Below are 26116 nucleotides of genomic sequence, written 5' to 3'. Positions count from 1 at the left end.
CCACCCTTTCTTTTCCACTCTCTCTAGATCCATCTCTTCTGTTTTATGGCCATGGCAACGTCACTATTCCACACCACATCATCATTGGTCTGGATGAGGCTTTGTCACCAACCAAAAACTTGGTCTGTTGCTCTTCCGTAGGAACTTCCAGTTGTTCTCTGTGTCATGTCTTTGCCGCTTCTTCTTTCTCATCAAAGGCCTCATTAAGGACATATCTAAATTTTTGCCCTCTTGGAGGATCCTTAAGCTTCTACAACCTTTTTTTGATATTGGCTTGTGTCTCTGGATCTTTCTGTCCCAAAGCCTGAAGTCCCAAAGCCTGTACATTCTTCACCAGGATAAGATTTTGCATTTATGAGCATATATCTATCCCTGTGTCTGGTGAGGATGTAGTCAATCTGACTGGTGTATCCCCCAGATTGATAAATGGTTGGCTGGTTTTCTGAAGTTAGTGTTACAGACCAGTAAGCCATGAGCATCACAAAACCCCAATAGCCTTGTCTCCTCCTTATTTCCGGTGGTTGGTGTTAGGAAGGGCATCCAGCTGTAGAAACACTGCCAGATCAGACTGGAGCCTGGTGCAGCCTCCTGGCTTCCCAGACCCCAGTCGAAGCGTCCAACCCCTGCCAGCATGGAAAACGGACGTTAAATGATGATGATGATATATATATATATATATATATATATATATATACAAGGGCAAACAATATCAATCATACATATCAATCAGAGTGTTTTCCAACATGTCCATTGAATTCTACTCCCATGAAGAGAATGTCGCCGTCTTTCATCGTCGAGGTAGTCGTTAGAAGGGATTTGTAGAAGTGGTCTTTCTGAGTATCTGCGAGTCCCGCATGTGGAAATAACTGACAATTATCTCAAACAAGGCTATTCTTAGCTTAATAATCCTATCACATACCCTGACTACCTCAATCACCTTATCCATCCATTTCTCCACTGGTAGAATACCTATGCCACCTATGATTTCATTGTTGCCTACTCTGAAAAATATGCATCTATGCCCTTTGCTCATAAGCAGTCTAGCTGAGGATCCCCTTCATCATACCTCTTGGGTACAACATACATTTACATGTTTCCACTTAAGCATCTCGACTATCTCGCCATACCAACCTTTCATAGTGCCAACATTGATTGTGATATCTCAGAGCTTCTAGAAATGGGAAGAAGGTTGGGGAAATATTCTGAAAAGAAAAATATTCCTTCTGAAAAGAAAAACATTTTAAGGACTAAAGGCCAGGAGGCTGCTGGTCCCTGTGCTTAGTTTCAAAAATATCACAATTACAGTTTCAATTTCCTTTAGTCCAAGAAATCCTTAATGGGTACGCATATACATTACAACTAGTTTGGCATTATATGCCTATCAATAGAAATAGCGAGGGAGGGACGATGATAGATGGATAGAGACAGAGAGAGTGAGAGAGAATGTACCCGTTGAAAAGGCAAAAGAAAAGGGAATACACACACACACACACACACACATCTATATATTATATATATATATATATATATTCATACATATATAGACGCACTTACGAAGCTCAGGGCTAAAAGCAGAGAGTAAAGGCTTCATATTAGCTGCTCAAGACCAAAGCTTATTAACCTGGAACTATCAAGCCAATGTGATAAAAAATGGAACTGACCCAAAATGCCAATTCTGTAATGATGAGATTGAAACTATAGACCACCTAATCTTAGGGTGTAGAGTCTTAGCACCTGTAGAATATAAAGCAAGACATGACAGAGTCAGCCAGTATTTACATTGAACAATATGCCGGCATTATAAAATCAAAACCGCTGACAAATGGTATAAACACCATCCTGAAGCTGTGACTGAGGGAGAAAATGTGTCGATTCTATGGGACTTCACCATACATACTGACAAAACTATAAAAGCTAATAAACCGGATATTATTATAAAAGATCAGACAAAAAGGATGTGTTTATTAATTGACATGAGTATTCCTTGCGATCAGAATATAGCGGCGAAAGAATTTGACAAGATCAGTAAATATAAAGACTTGCTAATAGAAATTGAAAAAAATGTGGCATCTCAAGGCGGCTACTGTACCAGTGATTGTAGGATCTCTAGGAATGATAAAAAAGATACTGAAACCTATTTGAAAATGATACCAGGCTTATCATCCCTACAGGAATTGCAAAAAATCGTATTAACTGGAACGGCTCATGTACTGAGAAGAGCATTATCGCTGTGAAAACATCCATTCATGAATTTATTTATTTATTAATTTTTAAATACATATTTTTTACCTGTGAATTTGCATGTGTAATCTGGGAATGCATACAATGAGCTTCTCTGCCCTAGGTGTGCGGAAAACACTTGGCGAAAACCGGAAGAAAATTTGAAGAAAGAAGGAAAAAATGATAATAATAAAATGACAACAAATAAATGAGACCCCCATATTAGGTAAATAGAGGAATTATATATGTATAGTTTAGGACAATCAGTAAATTGTCTAATAGGACTCAGAATGCCAGAGCTAAGCTATTAGAATAACTTTCCATATATTCAAACGTTTTTTTATTGCGTCGGTTGTCATCATAGCTGATGAGAATGGATCGTAGTTCTTAGCTCTGGCATTTGAAACTCTGAGTCCTATTATGACAACATACTGATTGTCCTAAACTATACATACATACATACATATGTTTATATATATGGCACGTAAAAAGCACCAACCAATCGTGGCCGTTGCCAGCCTCCCCAGGCACATAAAAGCACCCACTACACTCACAGAGTGGTTGGTGTTAGGAAGGGCATCCAGCTGTAGAAACACTGCCAGATCAGACTGGAGCCTGGTGCAGCCTCTTGGCTTCCCAGACCCCGGTCGAAGCGTCCAACCCATGCCAGCATGGAAAACAGACGTTAAACGATGATGATGATGATATATATATATATAATATATATATATATATATAAGCAGGTCTCATGGTGTAATGGTTAGCACTCTGGACTTTGAATCCAGCGATCCGAGTTCATATCTCGGTGAGACCTTAAACTTGGCCGTTTGCCAGCTCTGTCTGGCCCCGTGTCGGTGGCACATAAAAGCACCATCCGTTTGTGGCCGTTTGCCAGCTCTGTCTGGCCCCGTGTCGGTGGCACGTAAAAGCACCATCCGTCCGTGTCCGTTGCCAGCCTCGGCTGGCCCCGTGCCGGTGACACGTAAAAGCACCGTCCGCTCGTGGCCATTTGCCAGCTCTGTCTGGCAACCGTGTCGGTGGCACGTAAAAGCACCATCCGTTCGCGTCCGTTGCCAGCCTCGGCTGGCCCCGTGCCGGTGACACGTAAAAGCACCATCCGTTCGTGGCCGGTTGCCAGCTCTGTCTGGCCCCGTGTCGGTGGCACGTAAAAGCACCATCTGTTCGTGTCCGTTGCCAGCATCGCCTGGCCCCGTGCCGGTGACACGTAAAAGCACCATCCGTTCGTGGCCGTTCGCCAGCTCTGTCTGGCACCTGTGCAGGTGGCACGTAAAAAACACCCACTACACTCGCGGAGTGGTTGGCGTTAGGAAGGGCATCCAGCCGTAGAAACACTGCCAGATCTGACTGGGCCTGACGAAGCCTTCCAGCTTCACAGACCCCAGTTGACCCGTCCAACCCATGCTAGCATGGAAAGCGGACGCTAAACGATGATGATGATGATGATGATGATGATGATGATGATATATATATATATACAAGGGCAAACAATTCGTGAGAAGAAAAATGTAATTCTCGAAAATTAATTTGCTTAGACATTATTAATTTTGTCATCATCTGGAATGACTATTATAAAAAGGATAATAACAGAATCAATAATATAGGCGATTGCAAGCCTTGAAAAAGCATTAAATAGCTGAAGGATTATAATTAGAATTAAGTTATCATCAGTGTTAATTTTTGGCAATTTAAATAAGAGTTTTCACTGTTATTTCCAGCAGACAGACATACATATATATTCTTTTATTCTTTTATTCTTTTACTTGTTTCAGTCATTTGACTGTGGTCATGCTGGAGCACCACCTTTAGTGGAGCAAATCAATCGCAGGACTTATTTTTTGTAAGCCTAGTACTTATTCTATCGGTTGCTTTTTGCCGAACCGCTAAGTTATGGAGACATAAACACACAAGCATCGGATGTCAAGTTATGTTGTGGGGGACAAACACAGACATACACACACACTCACATATATATACGATGGGCTTCTTTCAGTTTCTGTCTACCAAATCCACTCACAAGGCTTTGGTCAGCCTGAGGCTATAGTAGAAGACACTTGCCCAAGGTGCCACGCTGTGGGACTATATATATATATATATATATATATATATATATATATAGCTGAAATTTATAGAAAAATAAAGACGATGACAGGTGTATGAAAAACAAGCAAGTGTATTAATTTGAAGAACGGGAAAAATAAAAAGTCTTTTATGTTTCGAGCCTACGCTCTTCAACAGAAGAGAATAAGAGAAAATAAACAGAGAGAGAATGAAAAGAGCTTGTAGAATTCAGCAAATCAACATGGACCAGGTGTATATCCTGGGTGTATCAACAAAATTGTCCAAACTTTGGTTTCAAACATTTGATTCATAGAAATGACATTTTCATAAATAATTAACCATAGCTCAGTATTCAAAGCTCATAGGTGATTCAAGTAAAAATCGAATAGAAACTTCAAGATTTATTTTGAGGTGCCAAAGATATGCCTAGCTGAAATCCTACCTGTTTGGCATCAAGATTTGCTCCTCTTTTGGCGATGACTTCCTCAACACTCTACCGAACTGCACTATAAGCTCTCTTAATGAATTCCTTAGCAATGCTCTCCTCCCATGGATGTTTTGCAGGTGTGCAGTTACTGTGAATCTTTACACAAACTTTTTCTTATCAGTTCATCCCAGATGCTGACGTCTAGATGGTTCAAATCCTTAAATCTGTTCTCAAGCTCATCCCTGAGGAACTTTCCAGCCACTGTACTTGATAGACAAGGACATGTAAACTTGAAATCCTTAGCGATCTTGTTGGGGTTTCCCTCTTGATTTGTCTCAGGATATTAAGAAAGAATCCAGGTTTTTACATCTTTCAAAATCTGAACATAACAAACTCCTGTCAGTCTTCTCAAACATGATCAGTTGCATTTTCATGCCATCAGAGGCCGCATGGGCGAAAAGCATCATCTTAGTAGCGTTTTGCACCAAAAAATGACACTTTTGGCTCTCTCTCCTGAGGAGCTGAAGCCAAAACGTGGTTGTTGCTTGTTTGTATGCTTATCTTGGGTGAAAATCTCATTTGAGCAAAGCTCAATCTAGGGTTGTGTTTCCCTTTGTTCAACATGATCTTCACTCTCTCCAACCTTCTAACCTTTTGTCCCAGAGTAACAAGGTACCTCACAGGTCTCAGTACTACTTCCTTTTCAAGTCTTTTATCACCACTCTTGGAAATTTCGTAGCCGAAAATCCACTCTTATGTGCCAAATGTCTTATGGATTGAGATGGATCTCTTCTGACCGATCTCTTCAGGTCCAGATTAAAATGATGATCTCTTTTGTAGTTATGACATCCTGATCCAGTTCTCCTCCTCCTCTATACCCACATTTTCAAACTTATTCACAATTCTTTTGTTGGTTCTTAAATGGATTTTGAAGATGGAAGCCAGAGAATGAATATTGGTACCATTACTGAAGGCCTGGATGATCTTAGTCCTCTCAACATTTCTCATTTTGGAAGATATACTGAGGCTGGCACAAAACTATTTCAGCCTGTTCTCTTTCTTTGCAAAATATCTCAGGGAGTAATTGAATGATTCTTACAGAAACTGGTGTCAGTATGACCAGTCGTTTCATCTGGAAAACATAGTAAATTGCAAATTGGTTAGTTTATTGGTTTTCTAAAGTTTTAAGGATTTGTGTGCGTAACGATTGTATATGTATATATATATATATATATATCAAATAAACTAGCTAGTTAAGAAAATCTCTATCAGAGATAAAGCGGTATTTATACTGGGAGTTTACCACCACCTAAATACAGGTGTTCTCTTGGAACCGACGATACTGCTAGTTTAGCTCCAGCTTGTTATTCAATGCACTCTGCACTTGATGTATATTGCAAGAGTGGAGATAGCTCCCTACTATTTTAGCCCCGAGATTACTAGGCCGTATGGTTTGGACCTCCTTATGGTTATCCTTGGTGATGTATACTCATCTGCGAGACATAGCAGTAGTTCTCCCCTTCTCACAATATATAGAAAATTACTGCTCAGTGTAAAATCTGCTTTCATTTCTTATATGCATTTTCTTAACTTGCTAGTATGCTTCTTGCAAAATCAGATACTGCATGTCACACCTTTTAAACACCCCTGTTTCAGATGGTGATAAACATTACATAAACATTACTTCTCCCTCTTTCTTTCTCTCTCTTTCTTTTTCTCTTTCTCTCTCTCTCTCTCTCTCTCTCTCTCTTTCTCTCTCTCTTTGTCACTCTGTATATCTACACACACACACATATATAATTGAAGAAATTGAAGTCATGAAAAGGGAGTACTGTTGGACATTTGTTTGTTATTCACTACATAGTTCTCCAAGGATACAAGTATTTAATTATGCAACTGTTTGCTTGCATAAAGAGATCTAGTTGTGTTTCCTCAGGCGGTATACAAGTATTATCTCCGTTAGTTTAAAATCTTCTACTTCAAGGCCATTCTTTCTCTTTGTAGTAGTTTGAATTTGGTTGTGGCTGAGAACCTCATGGTGTGAACTCTGATATCATGTTTGTCCGACTACTATTAAGGGTAGTGTGTGACACAGGCTAAACCTTCAGTGGTATTGACTTCTGTTTGGCTGTATTTCCTATTTGTTCTGCATGGTTGGCTGCACATGTGAATTTACCACTATGACCTTTAGTAGTCATTGGTCAGATACATACACACATACACATAGAGAGAATCACACATACATTCACACACACAAATCTACTTATATATTCCCATATATAAACTCACTGAGTAGATGATGAAAGGCTGAGACTTCTCACGATTTGCTAGGCTTGAAAAAAACATGTCAAGCAAAGTAAAATCGTGGTCATCCATACATACAGGCATGTCCTGTACGACCATGACTGTCCCTTCACACTCTTATGCCACATATACTCTATCCCCTCTGTGCTACTTATACTCTTCCCTGCCACTGTTCCATACAGGTAAACCCCGCTCTCTCTCTCTCTCTCTCTCTCTCTCTCTCTCTCTCTCTCTCTCTCTCACATACACACACACTATTTTTCTCTCTCTCTCTTTCTCACACTCACACACTAACTATCTTTCTCCCTCTCTCTCTCTCTCTCATCTCACTACCCTTTCTTGTCATATTGGGTTACCAAGTATGTCCTCTGTGGTAAGACTGCTATCCCTGTCCTTCTAGCATGATCCAACTTCTCCCTCTCTAAGCTGAGATTTTCTTGTTTTGCAAATTATTTGGAAACCCCATAGATGCTGGTGCTACATAAAAATCATTCATGCTAGCTCTACCTCAAAATCATTAATGTCTGCATCACATAACAGGCACCCATGCCAGTGTCACATAAAAATGCATCTGTAACAGCCCCATGTAAGGGAGCATCGATGCTACCACCAGGTAAAAAAAGCAACGTATTTTGGTCTCTTTATTATAGGATTAAAAATACATATTAAGAGTCAAAAAAGATGTTTGATATGTTCCCTCCAAAAATTATCATTTAAAGAACTTGAAGGTCTCTAATGACCATGTAAATTCCAGGAACAAGGTTTCTTCTTTACATCTGCATTTCAAAAAATGCATCTTAGCAGAAATTAAAGATAGACCATTGGACACATCATAAACCATTCCAATTTGATCTGTGTAATTGTTATATGCATAATGTTTGTTGTAACATTGGTTATCTCCCCTGTGCTTTCCTCTCTGCATTCTTTCTTTCTGCCTTTTTCTAAATGAGCATTCGTATTCAGTTGTCAACTGCTTTGAATGCAACTGAATAAGTGTCTTGTTTTTACCAGCTTGAAAAATGGTGAAATAAATTAATATTTCAACCAGGAAACCCTGATTAGTTTTATTCCATAAGAGTTGGGGTTTTATTATACTAATAATTTCTTTACTTTCTTAGCTGATTGAGTGCTGTATGAATTGTTGAAGCCTTACTATAATATATATATATATATATGCACATGCACACACACACAAACATATAATAATATAGTAATATAATCCTTTTACTTCTATCTTCCCTGCTGGCATGGGTTGGATGATCCAATATATGAATTCAGATGAATATTGTACTTATGTTGAGGCACCAGAACTTAGTACGGTATTATCCATACAATTTCAAAATAAGGTGATTAAAATCAAAATAAGCAACAAGGATATCCACAGGTAATGCAGTACGATCGTATAAAACAACCAAGATGATAAGTACTATTAAACATCATCATTATCATTTAAACATCTATTTTTCTGTGGTGACACATTGTTGCATAGGTCAATTCTATTGTATATCACAAATCCTGTTGACCCTGCATAATTTTATTTGTTAAACCCTGCATTCTCGTGTCACAGTTCACCATTTCTTCCAGTACCTCATAATTAGTTATACTCTTCTCTATATACCTCCATTTTCTCAGCCAAACCTCTCAATGTATAAAATGCATCAGAGACAAAGTGGGGTTAACATACAATGACTTTGTTGGCTTTGAATGAGCCATATTTCTTTAAGCTATATTCTATTATGAATATGTCATATGGAATCACCTTATGCTGGTTATTCAGAAATCTTATGGAATTATTAGATCCAGTTCCAAATATTAGCAGCCTGATAGAAAGAAAGTTTAGAATATTAGTTTTAAAAGGTCTAACAAGACTGGAGTTGCAACTTATTTTCATGGGAGCTACAAAATATTCAATAACAGGATCATTCAACTGTTTTCTATACTCATTTTCCATTCTTTTTAGCCATTTTTTAAAAGTATATGAGAGATACTGTATACATTTCATAATCTGACATAGCTTACAAGTTTTAAACAGTTATTTAAATTGATTGAAATTCTGTTTTCATCATATTTAAATTGGTTGAAATTCTGTTTCAACCCAGATGATTTCATTCATTCATTCATATTCCATCCATTCATATTCCAGTGTACCATACTAAAAACTATAAATAAGATTAAAAGAAATCATGTGTCTTTGTTAATATGGATTGGATTATCACCACCAGATAATCATGTCTCCATTCTTGTTTTTCACTACTAGTATTCACTTATGTCTTCAAGGTATAATTTGTTGTAAAATTTGAGACTCCATGTTATAGAATTAATGTTAAACGGAACTCCATCATTCCTTCAAACATTCAAATTACATCTTTTTTTTTATTTATTTCAGGATATAAAGAAATGGATGCAGAAAAACATAAAATTGAGGTAATACAAAAAATACGTCCCTGGTTTTCAGTTGTGGTATATAGTGAGTTGAAAAACTTTGATCAGCTGAAATCATCCCAGTACTTAGTAGACAACTTCTTCTAAAGATGTCAATAAGGGAGATAACTCTTAAGCTTACGTGTTGATTTTCATATGTCTCTTTTTATATGCTTGAGAGATACTAATAATGGGAGGCCATTGTTAGCCAAGATACTGGTAGAGTATCTTGTGTCTCCCATTATAAATTAAATCCAGTCAAAGTATCAAGTTGAAGACAAAGTGAGATAACAAATCTGAATAACATTTATTTACAGGCTCGAAGTTTGGCTCTCATTAACCATCACTAGCGCAGTATATCGTCTGCCATGTTGTATGTGTGAGATAGTGGGTTGCTGCTAGTGAGACGAGCTGATTCTAGCATGAGAGGCGTGTGGGATCAGAGAATGAACATGCTCAAGAGCTGTCTTATATAGGTGTCCTTCAGGAAAGGCTTACTGTCTCATTGTGTATGCCCACCGGAGGTTTGTGAGATCTCGCTTTGGTCTTGAGCAGCTAACGGCTGCCAGTGAGAGCTCAATATGGTGTGTCTGTCACTCAATATTACAAAAATCGATTCCAGGTGAGAATGTGATCGATAAAGCCATGGGAACGTGCATTTGTATGCGCAAGTACATCAGCTGTTGCGATCAATACTACATGCATGCGAGAAAAATGCATGTGCAGTTTGTGCAAAAAAAAACGGCTGGCTTGAAATAATGCCACAAAATGGGATGGTCGGACAAGTTGTTTTGAGAAAATTTGGTTTAAATGTTTCACGACTCAGCACCATCCATTGAACGGAGGGTCAGGGCGTTTTGCTCATGTATATATATATATATATGTATATTGGCAGGGCTGGCCTGCTAGGTAGCCGGCCAGAATGCTAGAAATAGATCATAAACGATCAAACTACAAGGGAAATTCTCTAGAGGAAGAATTCAGCGAACACCAGAACCAAATTGGCGGGCAGGACATATGAAAAATTAAATAAAAAACAGACTTAAATGCATACCTCGGTTTCGGTCTTAACAAAAGAATTACTTGCATAATTCAAGTGTCCGTGACTTCTTCAGTACATTCGGTCCTCGAGATGCAAACTGCAAGACTAACCCCAGCTCTCTGTGTCAAGACAGACACGTGCTTAGTCTTACTGATTACATCGGGAATAAAATTTCAAATGTCTTGGTTCCGGCGCGCTAAGAGACTCCTGAAGCGAAGGGCTGCAGTGAATAATTCACTGCGGGTAAAGCTTACTGCTAGGGAACGTATTTATTTAAATATTTAAAAATTGAGGGAGATAAATTAATTCTCGAGGACCGAATGTACTGAAGAAGTCACGGACACTTGAATTATGCAAGTAATTCTTTTGTTAAGACCGAACCGAGGTATGCGTTTAAGTCTGTTTTTTATTTAATTTTTCATATCTCCTGCCCGCCAAATTTGGTTCTGGTGTTCGCTGAATTCTTCCTCTAGAGAATTTCCCTTGTAGTTTGATCGTTTATGATCTATTTCTAGCATTCTGGCCGGCTACCTAGCAGGCCAGCCCTGCCAATATACACATATATTTGAATTTTCTCTGACTCCTCAGATTTTTTGAATGCTGGACTACTGGTTTTAAATTGATATTAAAATTAATATTAATTTATCTCCCTCAATTTATATATATATATATATATATATATATATATATATATATATATATATACTTAATCATATCGAAGGGAAATGGAAATTGATAGAAATTTTCACTTCCAGCGGTTTAGCGTGTAAAAATTTAGTCCAAAGACTATGTACTACTCATAAAATATAGTGTACATTTAAACACATAAGAAATCCACCCGTGGGATTCAACACACTAGAAAGAACAGCTAGGTTCCATAACCACAAAATTAGGGATAAAATTCGACTGGAACAAAATGAAAAAATAAAAACTTTTACCATCTAGTTTCCTGGACCAATTGGTTTCTGATTTGCCTCATGTTTCATATATTTAATCTAAGGTGTACCTGTTGAAGAAGATTTCACCTAGCGAATATTATTTATTTGCTAAACTAAAATCAGAAACCAACCAGACCAGGAAACTAGATGGTAAAAGTGTGTGTATCAATGATATCCAGGTAGGGTTACAAGTGACTAACTAGCTCTTAGACGCAGAGGCTATTTTAGTAGTGGTAGAAAAGGCAAAGAGAAGACACAGCACATTGGTGTATATTGGTGACTTCATGCCAGTCAATTGAGTAACCTTTTTCTGGATGTTGCCTTATGATACCTGTATGTGTAGCAGAAGCACCATCCCAGATGTAGAATCACTATTCGACTGTGTACCCCATTTTCTTCATTTACTTCTGACGGTAAAATAACTTCTTGTATTCCTTTCAGTTTATTTAAAATTAATCATTATTTTATTTAACTAAATTAAAAATGTTTACTTCCATGAATGGATTTATGTATCTACATCTGTGGATCTTTGTATCTTTCATTGGAGTTGTTCTTTCTCTCTTGATATTGTTATTTTCCTTTTTCTACCTTCCCCATCACAACTTTATTTCAGTTGTTCATTTGGTTTCTGTTTATCTTTGATAGAAACGCTACAGATAAAGAGCCATCAAAACCCTGTGATGCATTTGGTGAGGTAAAGTTTCCAGAAGATGGTTGGAATATTGCAAAGGTAATTGCTTTTAATGTTTTTCTTTTTAATTTTTATTGCTAACGTTTGTCAGTAGAAATTTTATTGAATAATTAGTTCATGATTTTGCCAAAGAATTTCAATAACAGCAACAATTTACATGCATTTTTTAAAATATATTTACATACCTTTTCCTTTTCTGGTACAGTTGGCTCCTATTTTTCCTATTGGTGAGTAATAATGGATAGCAGTACACTTGCACTTAATGATTCTGAAAAGAAAGAAGTGTAAAGGTGACATCGTTAAAGGTTCATATATGTGGAGATGGCATGAAAGAAAGGTCTTTCAAATATGGACTCAATAGAGGGACTAGTAATTCTAGATGGTAGCAGTATCATAAATAAAATACTGAAGAATATAAAAGCAGGAAAAACTCCATGAACCATTAGGAATGACTGCTATAATGTTTAAAATACTTTGCAGTGTGGGTTATGGCTTAGTTACTTGTATAGTCAATCAGATTATACAGGAAAGTGGTCTGCCCAGTGACAGGCATTACATTATTACAACCGACTATCACAAGGATAAAGAAGATACTAGAGAAAGGTAATCACAGAAGTATCAAATAGCTGGACAAAGTTATGGGAACAACTACAGCTCAAATAATTAGAGAAAAAGTTACACTAGACGAGATATAGTTTGGTTTTTTATTAGGGTCAAGTACTAGAGAAGTTTTGTTCTTTTTTAGTGAAGTAACTGCTGCAGAAGCATTTAGTTAAAAGTAAGCTGCTCTACTGAACATTCATTGCCCTGCAGAAAACCTTTGACAGAGATCCTTATTCTATGATGGTAGTTATAGAGGGAGATAGCAGAAGACAAATGGCTTGTGATAGCCACACAAACTCTGTATAGAATGGCTGTTAGAAATAAATTCCACGCAGTGTCCTCAGTGAAAACTATAGAAACACAGGAGTTGCATAGTATCACAGACAGTTTAATAGAGAAAGTAAACTTCATATGCAGCTGATGCACATGCAAAAAAAATTCTATATGTACATGGGAAATAGATTTTATGAAATGCCCAGGATGATCCTTAGACAGAAAAGATAGTTATTATTACATAGCAGTGGAGAATGTTGTTCGGAAATTATAACGACTAGAATAAAAATTAGGCTGGAGAAATTTGAAGGAGTTTTACCTTTTGTTGGTAACAAAACATTTCTCTCATTATGAAAAACTGATGGTATGATGATTATGTACGAACGACAGTGCTACATAGTAATGAGATGTGGACTCTAAACACAGTGGATATGCGAAGATGTATAAAATCTGTGTATATGAACAATAATGTACAAACATATTGAGAAAAATGCGAGCAGAAAAGGAATCGATGTTTTGTTCAAGAGAGAAAACTGTATGAATATGTTCATGGATGCTTTTGGGTGAGGTTAGCTGTATAACGAAATGCTGGTTACTGAAAATCGAGGGAACTTGTGGAAGAGGGAGATTGGGGTTGACATGAAATGAAATAGTGAAGGCTGATTTTAGAACTTTAAATTTCACAGAGATGACAAAGAGGACACCTGACCATATGCGGTGTTTGAGAAGGCCACACATCTTGACTAAACAAAGGTTCTAGAATCATAATGTCTATATATACTCTACCACTACCTCACTTAAATTCTTCATAAAACTTTCATCCCCTTCATTTTCCTATCATTGCTCTCTCCATCACTTTCCTAACTGCAGTATTTTGCTGCTATAGTTAACTGGGGAAAATAAATGTATATATCATCTACTCTTCTGTGATATCAGTTATCTTTCTTACTACCAAAAACTGCTTCATTTTATGTTGATGCTTCATTCTTAACATTGTCCCTCTCCACTCTTATTTTACACTGAGTATCCCCCACCTTTTCAATGCTATCAAATTACCTTTCCTTTTCCCTCTTCACTGAACCAATTTCCCTCCACACTACATCTTACGCTCCACTTGAGGGGGTCTTGTACTGCAAGTTACTTGGTAACCTCATGGTTGCTGCAGTCACGTAAAGAGCACCCAGTACACTCAGTAAAGTGGTTGGCATTAGGAAAGGCATCCAGTTGTAGAAACCATGCCAAAATAAACTGAAGAGCTTGGTGTAGTCTTCTAATTTGCCTGTCCCCCTCAAATCGTCCTACTCACACTAGCATGGTAAATGGACATTAAATGATGATGATGTTAATGATGTTATATACATATGTGTGTGAGAGCATGCTGCATGTGTGTGTGTGTGCGCGCATGTGTGTGTTTGTGTGCGTGTATGCATGTAAATGGGGGCCCTGGAAATAGTCTTTTCACACTTTAAGAGGTTTCAGGCATGTGCATTACTTTATATATATATAAGCTACAAGGATATCCAGAGGTAATGCAGTACAATCGTTTCAAGCAACTCCATTTAATTCAACAATGCAATCATTACATCAATTTAAATGCAGAGCAATCCTCAGCTGCATTAAGACATAGAATTTAATTAAACTAAAATAGATGGACATATTAATATAATTTTACCTAAATTTTCCTGGAAGGTAAAGAGATAGATAAAAAACATGATGTTTTCACTTCAGCTACAAAGGTATCAGGAAGAAAGACTAATTACAGATTTGCTTGTCATTGTTTTATGGGTTCAGTTTTAATTTATAGACTAGTTTATCACAAGGAGCAGTGCCTGTTAGGAAGGAGGCTGAGGGAGTCGACAGAAATCATAGTAGGTATAGTCATAAAAAACTGTCAAGATTTATTTGAAGCAATATCATGAGATTTGCTAATTTAATTAAATTCTATGTCTTTATGTAGCTGAGGATTGCTCTGCATTTAAATTGATGTAATGATTGCATTGTTCAATTAAATGGAGTTGCTTGAAACGATCGTACTGCATTACCTGTGGATATCCTTGTTGCTTATTTTGATTTTAATCACCTTATTTTGAAATTGTATGGATAATACCGTACTAAGTTCTGGTGCCTCAACATAAGTACAATATTCATCTGAATTCATATATATATATAGAATATAATGAAAGTCAGGAGGTATGAGATGCCTATATTTATTTCACCAGTTGGTATCAGTAGGATGATGATTGTTTTCCAGTCAACATATTATGATAAATAATTATTACAATAAAATCAATGTCCAATATTCAATGAAATTGTTGCTTGAATTGTCTTAACTTCATCTGAGACAGGACAAACCTATAACTTCTCAATTATTTAACGTCAAATACCACAATCTCTATATTATGGATACATACAATAAAACTTTACAATAAAATTTATTCACTAAATTGCTTTTTCCCATTATATTAAACATTAGATTACGTAAATCTGTTTTTTTTATTTCTTTTTCTCTCGTACAGTTTGTCCGTGTGGATCACCAAATCTCTATGGAAACTACAATTAATTTGATAAAACACCTATGGTATTCATCATTGCCAAACTTACTTATTTCTGTGATTGGAGAAAGACAAGACTTTCAGTTGGATCCATTTGCTAGAGAAGCTCTTGGGCATGGTTTGGTTAAAGCTGCACAAATCACAGGTATAAAGTTTTATTTAATAATAACAACGACAACAATAATCTTTTCTATTATAGGCACCAGGCCTGAAATTTTGGGCAAAATCGACCTCGGTGGAATTTGAATTCATAACACAGCGGTAAACGGAATACCACTAAGCATTTCAACCGACGTGCTAACGATTCTGCCAGCTTGCCGCCTTTACAACAACAACAACATCAATAATAGTGAAAATGGAAACAAAGTTGGGGTATCACCATGGGAAGAGGTATGGGAACAAAAATTGGAGCAGAACTAGACAGCCTAGTCCAGTCTGTCTGGATTTCCCCCAATGATATTAAGATGGAGTTTAGACTCTCAAAATGTGCTACAATGGTGATGAGATGAGGAAAGCTTGCCAGGACAGAAGGTACAGGTTTATCAGGTGGTGAAATGATGAAGGCAAGTCAACCTCAATCCAATTATAAATACCTGAGAATACTTGAGGCAGATAGAATCAAACACAATGACATGAAGAAAAAGACAAAAAGGGAGTACCTGCGGTGAGTGAGAATAAGTATTGCCTTCAAACGGAATGCCAGAAACATAATTTCAACAATAAATTCAGGCGCAATCGCAGGAGTCTGATATGGCACTGGAATCATGAAGTGAACAGAGAGGGAGGAGCTAAAGGAGATGGACAGGAAGTCAAGAAAGATGCTAACGATGCATGGAGCCCATCATCCACGTGCAGACACTGATCACCTGCACATGAAGAGAGCCAATGGATACAGGGGACTGATAAGTGTGAAAGACTGCATCCATATCGAAATCGAGAGCTTAATGAGATACCTAGTCCAAAGTAATGAAACCTTGCTAGTGACAGTTAGGAATGAAGGAGTATTTAGAGCAGAGAAAAAGGAATACAAAGGAAGAAGTACAAAAATTGAAGAATTACACCAGAAGGGACTACGCAATCAATTCCATGTAGCCATAACAGAAGTTGCTGGAAAAAAGGTGGGACTGGTTGATGAAAGGAACTCTAAAAGAGAAACCGAGAACACTATATTGGTAGAGCAAGACCAAAGCATCAACCTGAGAAATGAGAAAGTGTCTCCACTGTACTGCATCTGCAATAGAGTAGATAAAGAGATAATAATAATAATAATAATAATAATAATAATAATAATAATAATAATAATAATAATAATAATAATAATAATAATAATAATAATAATAATAAGAACAATAATAATAATAATAATAATAATAATAATAATAATAATATAATCCATTCTACTATAGGCACAAGACCTGAGATTTTAGGGAGGTGGGGCTAGTCGATTACATCAGCCCCAATATTTCACTGGTATTTATTTTATCGACTCTGAAATAATGTAAAGCAAAGTTGCTCCTAGTGTAATTTGGATTCAGAACGCAGAGACGGACGAAATGCTGCTAAGCATTCCATCTGGCGTGATAATGATTCTGCCTGCTCACTCGAAAATTAAGGTTGGTGTGGTGCTCAAAACTGACTGGGTGGAATAAAATCCAAGCAGGTAATACATGGACGATAGCATCACATCAGTATGGAGCTGGAATTATAAAATTACAAAAAGAAAGAACTGATGAAAATAGATATGAAGTGAAAAGAATGTTGACAATGCAAGAAGCCTACTACTCTGGGAGTGAGACCGATAGGATGTACTTTTACAGAAGAAAGGTTGGGGGAGGTTTGACCAGTTGCCAGGATCTTATCTTAGCAGAGGAAAACAGCTTATTGTGATACATAAAAATGCCGTAGGCCCATTGTAGAAACATGCGAAGGAGGCTGATGCCATTAAAACTGAGAAACGTGTCAAGAAAGAAAAATTTATAGGGAAAGAAAACAGCATGGCTGGAAACAAAAGTGTACGTTCAGTTTGCCAGAGATACGAACGCCAAGACAGATACAGAAGATCGATGATATCGGTGAATAGTTGTAACCTGAAAATATAGACAGAAGCACTTATACACGCAGCTTAAGAACAAGTGTTAAGGACTAACTATGAGAAATGCAGAATCAACAACACTACCGACAGCAACAAAAGCAGAATGTGTGGTGAGATGAATGAAACGGTATTGCACATCGTTAGTGAATGCCCAAAATTGGTACAACTCGAATGCAAAAGACGACATGACAATTTAGTAAGAATGATCCGTTGGAAGCTCCGTTAAAATCATGGCCAACAAAGAGCAAAGACGTGGTATAAGAAAACCCAAGAGTCACCGAGAATGAGAAGTGCAATGTCCTATGAGATGCAATGATTCAGTGTGATAACTTGATCATGCATCGGAAACTGGACATCGTTGTGGTGAATAAGAAAGAAAGAAAATGCACGATAATCGACATAGCATGTCCCAGTGACAACAGGATCAAAGAGAAAAAAGTAAAAGTAAACAACTCTGACGATTTGAAGTGGGAAATACGAAAGTTGTAGTCAATGAGGAGAGTAGATGTGATACCAATAGTAAATGGTACCCTTGGAAATATCAGCACTCAGCTACCAATGTTGCTGAAAAAGATTGGTGAAAGTGTGAAGATAGAACACCTAGAAAAATCAGCATTGCTTGGAGCTGCAAGAATTCTACACAGAGTGACACTTTCTATTATACCCAGCAAAATAAGCTGAGAGTTTTCATCAAATAATAATAATGATAATGATTATCATAGTTTTTATCGAAAGAACATTTTGTTAAACCCAAAATCCTTAACTTCCTGTATCACTATCTTTTGATCCCTCCCTCCCTCCCTATCTTCTCTTTTTCCCCCCCATCCCTCTCTTTCTGATACTTTTGATGATTTTGTGATCATACAATACTATAAACTGCACCACACTTCCTCTAATCATACAATTCACCTTCATTTCCCTAACAGCATGTATGAAACTAACTCTAAATTCCTATTTTAACGGAAAGTGAGCTATTTTTTAATCATAACAATATAGGTTTTTTTTTGTTTTTTTGAAGATCGTTGTGTATTAATCCCAAAATATTTAACTACCTACATCACTACATTTCTCACGTTCTTTCTCTCTCTCTCTCATCGATATATGTGTTGCTCTTTTGCTTCCTCACTTAGTAACAGACTTTCCCACCTTCTCTCGTGACCAATGCACTCACCCTCTGAATTCACCACTTCCACCACCATCTCTTGTGTACAGTCACACTAGGAAGTACATTTTCTTTCCTCTCTCATTTCTCTATCTTCCCTTTACTTCCTCTTCTTCACTCATCACTCTTGTACTTAATTGATTCAGACACGTGACATTCACCTCTCCGCCACCACCAAGACTGAAATAGTGAAATCAAATCATATCCGAATGACTGAATGGTGATCAACTTCCACAAAGTTGGGCCATTCTCGACTAAACCGGCAACACCCCCAGAGCGCACTCTGTGAGGAGGCTCTTTTTTGCTTGTTATTTGGATCTCCTGCAGGACGAAAAACAAAACTTTTCTTGGGGTGGATGAACTCTGAAGACTCAACACCCATCCAAATAATATTTGTGTATTTGTTGTACCGACGAAGGCATTACCACTTAGGATAGCAGTAATAATTTTCCAACATCTTCGGCTTGTAGTATTCTTTGTTCAGTCTGCACAGCAACTTGTAGTAGATAAGTCTATGTAAATACATACATATATATATATAATATATATATTATATATATAATATATATATTATATATATATATATATATATATATATATATATATATATTATATAAAAGGGCTTAGTAAAATAAATTACTTTGCCGCATACTGAACTCATTAGAAATAGCAGCTAAAAAACTTTTTTAAGGCTATTTCTAATACTTAAAGAAAATCTCTTTTAAAGAAAATCTCTAAGCCCTTTTATATAATGTAATAATTTGAATTCGCCTTGAATGGTCCCTTTGCATACTGAACACTTGGTGAAATTGATTAATAATTAATTAATTTTGCCCTCAATTGTTGAAATTATAATTAATCTCCCTCTGATTAATACTTCGGATTTTACCGAAATAAGCATAGTGTTTGATGATTTCAACCCACGCTGGTGGAAAGGGGAGAACAAAGATTCTTCGCTTGCTTATTTTGAATTTGTTGGCACTGTTAGTTGGGAGCAGATCTTCGAAAGGGTATGTTCTTATTTTCAGTGTTTCCAAATCCAAACCAAGGAATTTCTGAGCCGATGATAGAAATGTTGTTTTGACTAATCTTGAAACGTACGTTCTCGAATAACCTTAGCATTTGATTTTTCGATGTCCTTACCCCCAACTTTTGTGAGTTGAATTAAGCAAACACTATATATGAGAGAGATTTTCTTTAAGTATTAGAAATAGCCTTAAAAAAGTTTTTTAGCTGCTATTTCTAATGAGTTCAGTATGCGGCAAAGTAATTTATTTTACTAAGCCCTTTTATATAATGTAATAATTTGAATTCGCCTTGAATGGTCCTTTGCATACTGAACACTTGGTGAATTGATTAATAATTAATTAATTTTGCCCTCAATTGTTGAAATTATAATTAATCTCCCTCTGATTAATACTTCGATTTTACCGAAATAAGCATAGTGTTTGATGATTTCAACCCACGCTGGTGGAAAGGGGAGAACAAAGATTCTTCGCTTGCTTATTTTGAATTTGTTGGCACTGTTAGTTGGGAGCAGATCTTCGAAAGGGTATGTTCTTATTTTCAGTGTTTCCAAATCCAAACCAAGGAATTTCTGAGCCGATGATAGAAATGTTGTTTTGACTAATCTTGAACGTACGTTCTCGAATAACCTTAGCATTTGATTTTTCGATGTCCTTACCCCCAACTTTTGTGAGTTGAATTAAGCAAACACTATATATGAGAGAGATTTTCTTTAAGTATTAGAAATAGCCTTAAAAAAGTTTTTTAGCTGCTATTTCTAATGAGTTCAGTATGCGGCAAAGTAATTTATTTTACTAAGCCCTTTTATATAATGTAATAATTTGAATTCGCCTTGAATGGTCCCTTTGCATACTGAACACTTGGTGAAATTGATTATAATTAATTAATTTTGCCCTCAATTGTTGAATATATATATATATTATATATATATATATATATATATTTGGGTTTAGCCGTTGTCTGTGAAACTAGAGACATATATGTCTAGGTGGATAAACGTGTATAAGTGCATATTGTAAGATTATACGTATATATGTGTGATATGTGTGTGTATACATGTTTATTGTGTGTGCTTGTAAATAAGCATAAGTATGTTTATATTTGCATGTATGTATCTAAGACATTGTATCTATTCACCCTTAGACGGTGGTAAAAGGAAAATATATATCTACAACCTTCAACAGAGTAACAGTTATATATACAACTTGAACAGACATACATATCAGTACATAAACATTCCTTTACATGTACATACACATATACACACACACAGACATGTTTATACACTTACGTAAATGCTCACATACATACATACAAGCGTAAATGCATATATGCATGTGCAAAACATATAGATATATGCATACATCCATGCACACGTATATGCATACATACATATATACATACTGAGTACAGTTGTGAGAATTACCTGCCCAGTAGATGTTAACATAAAGCCGAGGATCAGTGAATAAGAGAATACCTACGCCGACCTATTGAGAAATTTGTAGTTACTCTATCCAGATTACAAGTTCAGGTTTGTACCTGTAGTTATTGGGGCTCTGGGATATGCAATACACTGCCTAAATACCAATCTTGAGAAATTAGGCTTCTCAAATCCAGAAAGGAGAAAGCTAATACTGAAACTACAGATCCAATCCATCACTGGAACTGTAAAAATCTATAAAACTTTCCAGAAGTGTATCATTTAAATATATATGAGCATGTTTAGATATGCAACAATATGCATGAGAATATATACATAAAGCAAAAATCTGCATATATACATACAGTTGTTGATGATGAAATTCCAGTGAAGGAGCCTTGGATCTAGGATGGAGACTGGCTCTTTCTTTATTGGCAAGAAATCTTGAAATAAAACACACATGTATTACTAAAAAACTGCTTTTCCCTCAGATTCAGCACCAAGTCTTTTCAGTGAACAGGTCACTGTTTGAAAGCAATGAAAATATCTTGACACAAATGAAAATTAAATGTTGAAGTGAAACTAACGGTTTTTGTGTTCTTGAATGACTTACAAATATATTCCTTGCTGCAATTTTATCTCTTTTTTGTAATAATAATTTATTTTGACTTGTTATAAAGATTTTATAGTTTAAGTGTTTGTGATTTAAACCAAAGTCCAGCTTAATTGAACAGATTCATGCTCAAAATCATTGCTGCAATGACCATCCCACCTTATACAGGTTCGTCAGACAACTTTATCCAATGTGTTCAGTCATTTTCTAAGGCAGTAGGGTATAATTTGATGGAGGAGATATAATTGTTGTTTTCTGAAGGTCAAATGACCATGTAGAGGTTACGTGAGGTATTGGGAAACGGAAAGAGTGATATTCATATATTATTCCATAGCATTACTAGACTTGGGCCAATAAGTGAAACCATGCCACACTTTCATGTAAGACTTTAATCTTTCTCTCTAACACACAACACATTTCCAGTTAGCAATATGGAATCAATAGCAATATACTGGGAGCAGACGACTGTAACTGAAAAATGCTGGACTAAATCTATTGTAGTATTTAGCTTTTGGTTACGAGTTCAAATTCTATCAGGGGTGAAATTTTATTTTGCTTATTATCTTGTCAAGAATTGATTTTAAAAAATCAATAGGAGAGTCCTGGATTGATTCAACACAGTAAATCAAGGCTTCCATAATGAGAACTATGTCAATAATTAAATCAACCTAAGTTAATTACTGGTGAATTTCCCATTAACCTTACATGTACAAAAAGAAAATTCACTCCTTTTGTGTGATTTGAAGTCTGAATGTGAAGGAATATAACTAAATACCAGAAATTATTTTGTCCAAAAATCTACAATCATTTAGAATAAGCAATCAATGTTTGAATATAATTATTGTTCTCTTGTTTTGCAGATGCCTGGATCATAAGTGATGGCTTACATACTGGAGTTGCAAAGCATATTGGGAAGGCTATACATGATAATGAAGCTGGCAAGAAGAAAGTGGTAACAATAGGTATTGCATCATGGAACTGTGTACAAAACAAGGAATCCCTTGTGAATGAAGAGGTAAATTTCTGTTTAAGTTATTTTCCTTATTTTTAAACTTCCAAGTATATTCTTGTTCTATACTAATATTAAATAATGATTTTTAACATTATAGTATTGATTCTTAGAATTTCAATATTCATTGTAGGGTAAACTTAAAACATTAGCTTACATCAAAGGATTAAAAAAAAAGGCCCATATGATTTCCATTTATGATACAATGCTAATTTTGTGATAAGGGAAGTAATACATTCAAGGTTTTTCAGTTTCGTGTATTATTTTCTGTTTTACTTGAATTTTAATAGCAAAAGTGTCTGAGTGAATAAAGAGTTAAATTATCTGATCATAGAGAATTGGTTCAATTCTTCTGCCGGTATTTCATAGTTTCTAAGGAAAAACATTTTATTCTACATTGCTCGGTTTCCTTAGTTATCAAAAGTAAATAAAACATCAATTTGGCAATGTTCCGTCTCTTCTCAAATACTATCAATCATCTTAGTCACTTGTTTCACATCGGATCCAGTTTCTGATTCTGATTAGAATCAGTGTGCAATGAATATGACTCAACAAAGCCGCAATACAACTCCAGAACTTCCTCGGCGATGACCACTAATCTCTCTAGCAAGATTCTCATGAAGATCTTCCCAAAGATGCTGAGAAGAGAGATGCTGTAACTGTATTCACAGATTGCTCAGTCACCTCTGTTGAAGACTGTGATGATAGTCACATTGTTAAGGTCTCCAGGAACTACTGCTGCTTCCCACATGCGTTGGATAAACCTATACAACTTGATCTTCACAGTTTGACAACCATAAGGCAGGAGCTTCAGAACTATGTTGTCATGACCAGGTGCTCCCCATTTCTTCATGCGTTTTAGAGCCTTTTCCAGCACAAGATAATTTAGAGGGAGTAACATCCAGTCTCAGATAGGATACTAGGGGATACTTCAGAGGAGGTCAATCATTGCAGTAGATGGCCGTTTGACAAGAGTATTCCTTCCATGTTTCAAGTGTGTCTTGATTGTCCATCAAAGGGGTTAATCTGGCGGTGGATATGAGTGTATTGTTTACTCTACTAGGAGAACCAACGATTCCCCTTTTCCCAGCATAGAAACGCCTGCCTAGGGTCTTTACTGTCTGCGAACAACTGTATCTCCCCTGCTTTTGCTAGCCACCAGAGATTTTGGAGTTCATGGATCCTGCACTGGCATTGCTGCTTGGCCTACCAGAAGCATCGCAAGTGGGTTCACATTGGGAAATCCTATACCAGACGAAATTCTCTCTTCTGATCGATCAGCTTGGCAATATGGTCGTCATTTTGGTCAAACCAGTCTTAATGAGCGTGTTTGTAAAAGCCAGTTATTCCCCCAGGAGCTTTGGTGATCGTTTTGCCTAAATCAAACCAATATACCTCCACACTGTCCACTGCCCGTCAATGATAATGGTGGGGTACCTTCTTCAGAAAGTTCCATGAGGTGTGATGAGTAATCGCCCCAACATCGTAGGTCTTCAGTTTAGAAACAAAACCATCAAAGTGTCCACTCTATCTTTGTAGATACATTGCGATATGGAAGGTTTCGCAACTAAAACCTGTGCAGTCAATGATCCCTCCAGCAGTCCTCTGTGGCAGGGAGGCTGTGGTTCATTGGTACGTTGCTCTCATCACAGGATCAAGTGAGAAAGTAGTCCAGGTTGTGCCAGCACTTTTATCTTGGATGCTCTTACGTGGTCTTTTGCTGGTTGGGAAAATGTAAATAACCATAAGCTCATTCTCAGCGCATAAGCCAATGCACAGCGGTATGTTTGAGTTTCAGTTTCCCACATCCTGTTTTCCCAGAATTCCCGTCCAGTGTTCATTAGTTCATCGACCCTGGCATTAAAATCTCTCTTGGCTTGTCCTGTTGAGATTAGAGTATTACAAATCTTTGATCTCATACCTAGAATCAAGGGTAGCAGCAGTAACAAAGATTAACGCAAGACGATTGTTCTTGAGGCACTCAATGATAGAGGTGGGAGACGGATTGTGTCTGTTCACTACGGAATTCTTCACAAAACCATGACCGAGGATTCACTGCTCCGTAAGATTTCTACCTTTACAGAAAAAGGTGTAAACCCTTCCTTCTTCACAAAGACTGCCAGTGAGTCTTGTTTCGGGTAGGTTTGTGATGTCCACACTGTAAGGATTCAGTTCTCCGCTCAAACAAGCAGTGCACTGTTTGGGTCTGTCTGTGTCATCCAGAGCCAGGAGTGTACGCACATTCCAACTTCTCACAAAAAAGCAAGTTTTTCTTTTTTGCTTTTGCTTCCACTGTAATGGGTTACCAATGGCCTTGGTAAGTCAGTCAAGGAAAAGAATGGTGTCCAAAGTTTGCCCTAACTTTTCTAGAGGCATTCTTGTACGGTTGCACTGCAGTAATCCCGAGTAGGCTAACTCAACGACACCACACTTCATGGATAGAAAAATCTTTACATAAGATCTGCCAGCATGTGGATGTCTTTGAATGGCTAAAATCTCATAAATTTAAATACTTGTAACTTCATTATTATTAATCTCTATAAAAAATGATAGCAATTTTTGTCATCAGCAGCATACAATAATACATCTTCAAGCAAGAATATGATACGGGTCAATGGAGTTGCAAAAAGGTTGTATCCCTAATACACACACACACACACACATACATACATATATATATATATATATATATATATATATATATAAAAGCACCATATATATAAAAGCACCATATATATATAAAAGCACATAAAAAGCACCATCCGAAAGTGGCCGATGCCAGCACCGCCTTGACTGGCTTCTGTGCCGGTGGCACATAAAAAGCACCATCCGAATGTGGCCGATGCCAGCTCCACCTTGACTGGCTTCTGTGCCGGTGGTACATAAAAAGGCACCAACCGATCGTGGGATCCCGGAACATCTCGCTGTGCTTGAGGAGACCTGTTGAGTCAATTGCATGTACATGAACATCGAACCAAATATCAATGGAAAGAGTAGCTGTGATACCTGTGCCGGTGACACATAAAAAGCACCATCCGAACGTGACCGTTGCCAGTGCAGCCTCCACTGGCTTCTGTGCCGGTGGCACATAAAAAGCACCATCCGACCATGGCCGACGCCAGCACCGCCTCGACTGGCTTCTGTGCCGGTGGCACATAAAATGCACCAACCGATCGTGGGATCCCGGAACATCTCGCTGTGCTTGAGGAGACCTGTTGAGTCAAGTGCATGTACATGAGAATCG

General features: G+C 37.0%; 1 protein-coding gene and 1 non-coding gene across 2 annotated transcripts in view; both read left to right on the top strand.

The window, feature by feature from the left end:
* LOC115229223 (transient receptor potential cation channel subfamily M member 4-like) overlaps positions 1-26116 on the top strand; it is a 44046-nt gene that overhangs the window by 3533 nt on the left and 14397 nt on the right. The window contains exons 2-5 of the mRNA XM_036499138.1: positions 9417-9454; positions 12077-12161; positions 15515-15695; positions 22724-22878. Coding sequence (XP_036355031.1) covers positions 9432-9454; positions 12077-12161; positions 15515-15695; positions 22724-22878 — 444 coding nt within the window. The 5' untranslated portion in view covers positions 9417-9431. The remainder of the gene's footprint in view (positions 1-9416; positions 9455-12076; positions 12162-15514; positions 15696-22723; positions 22879-26116) is intronic.
* On the top strand, positions 2963-3034 carry Trnaq-uug. The gene has a single exon. It is a non-coding gene; the product is annotated as a tRNA-Gln (tRNA).

This window comes from Octopus sinensis, unplaced genomic scaffold, assembly GCF_006345805.1.
Source record: "Octopus sinensis unplaced genomic scaffold, ASM634580v1 Contig12143_ERROPOS52264+, whole genome shotgun sequence".
NCBI classification, from domain to species: domain Eukaryota; kingdom Metazoa; phylum Mollusca; class Cephalopoda; order Octopoda; family Octopodidae; genus Octopus; species Octopus sinensis.
Note: the sequence above shows the minus strand (reverse complement) of the source record. Positions and strands in the feature narration are given on the sequence as shown.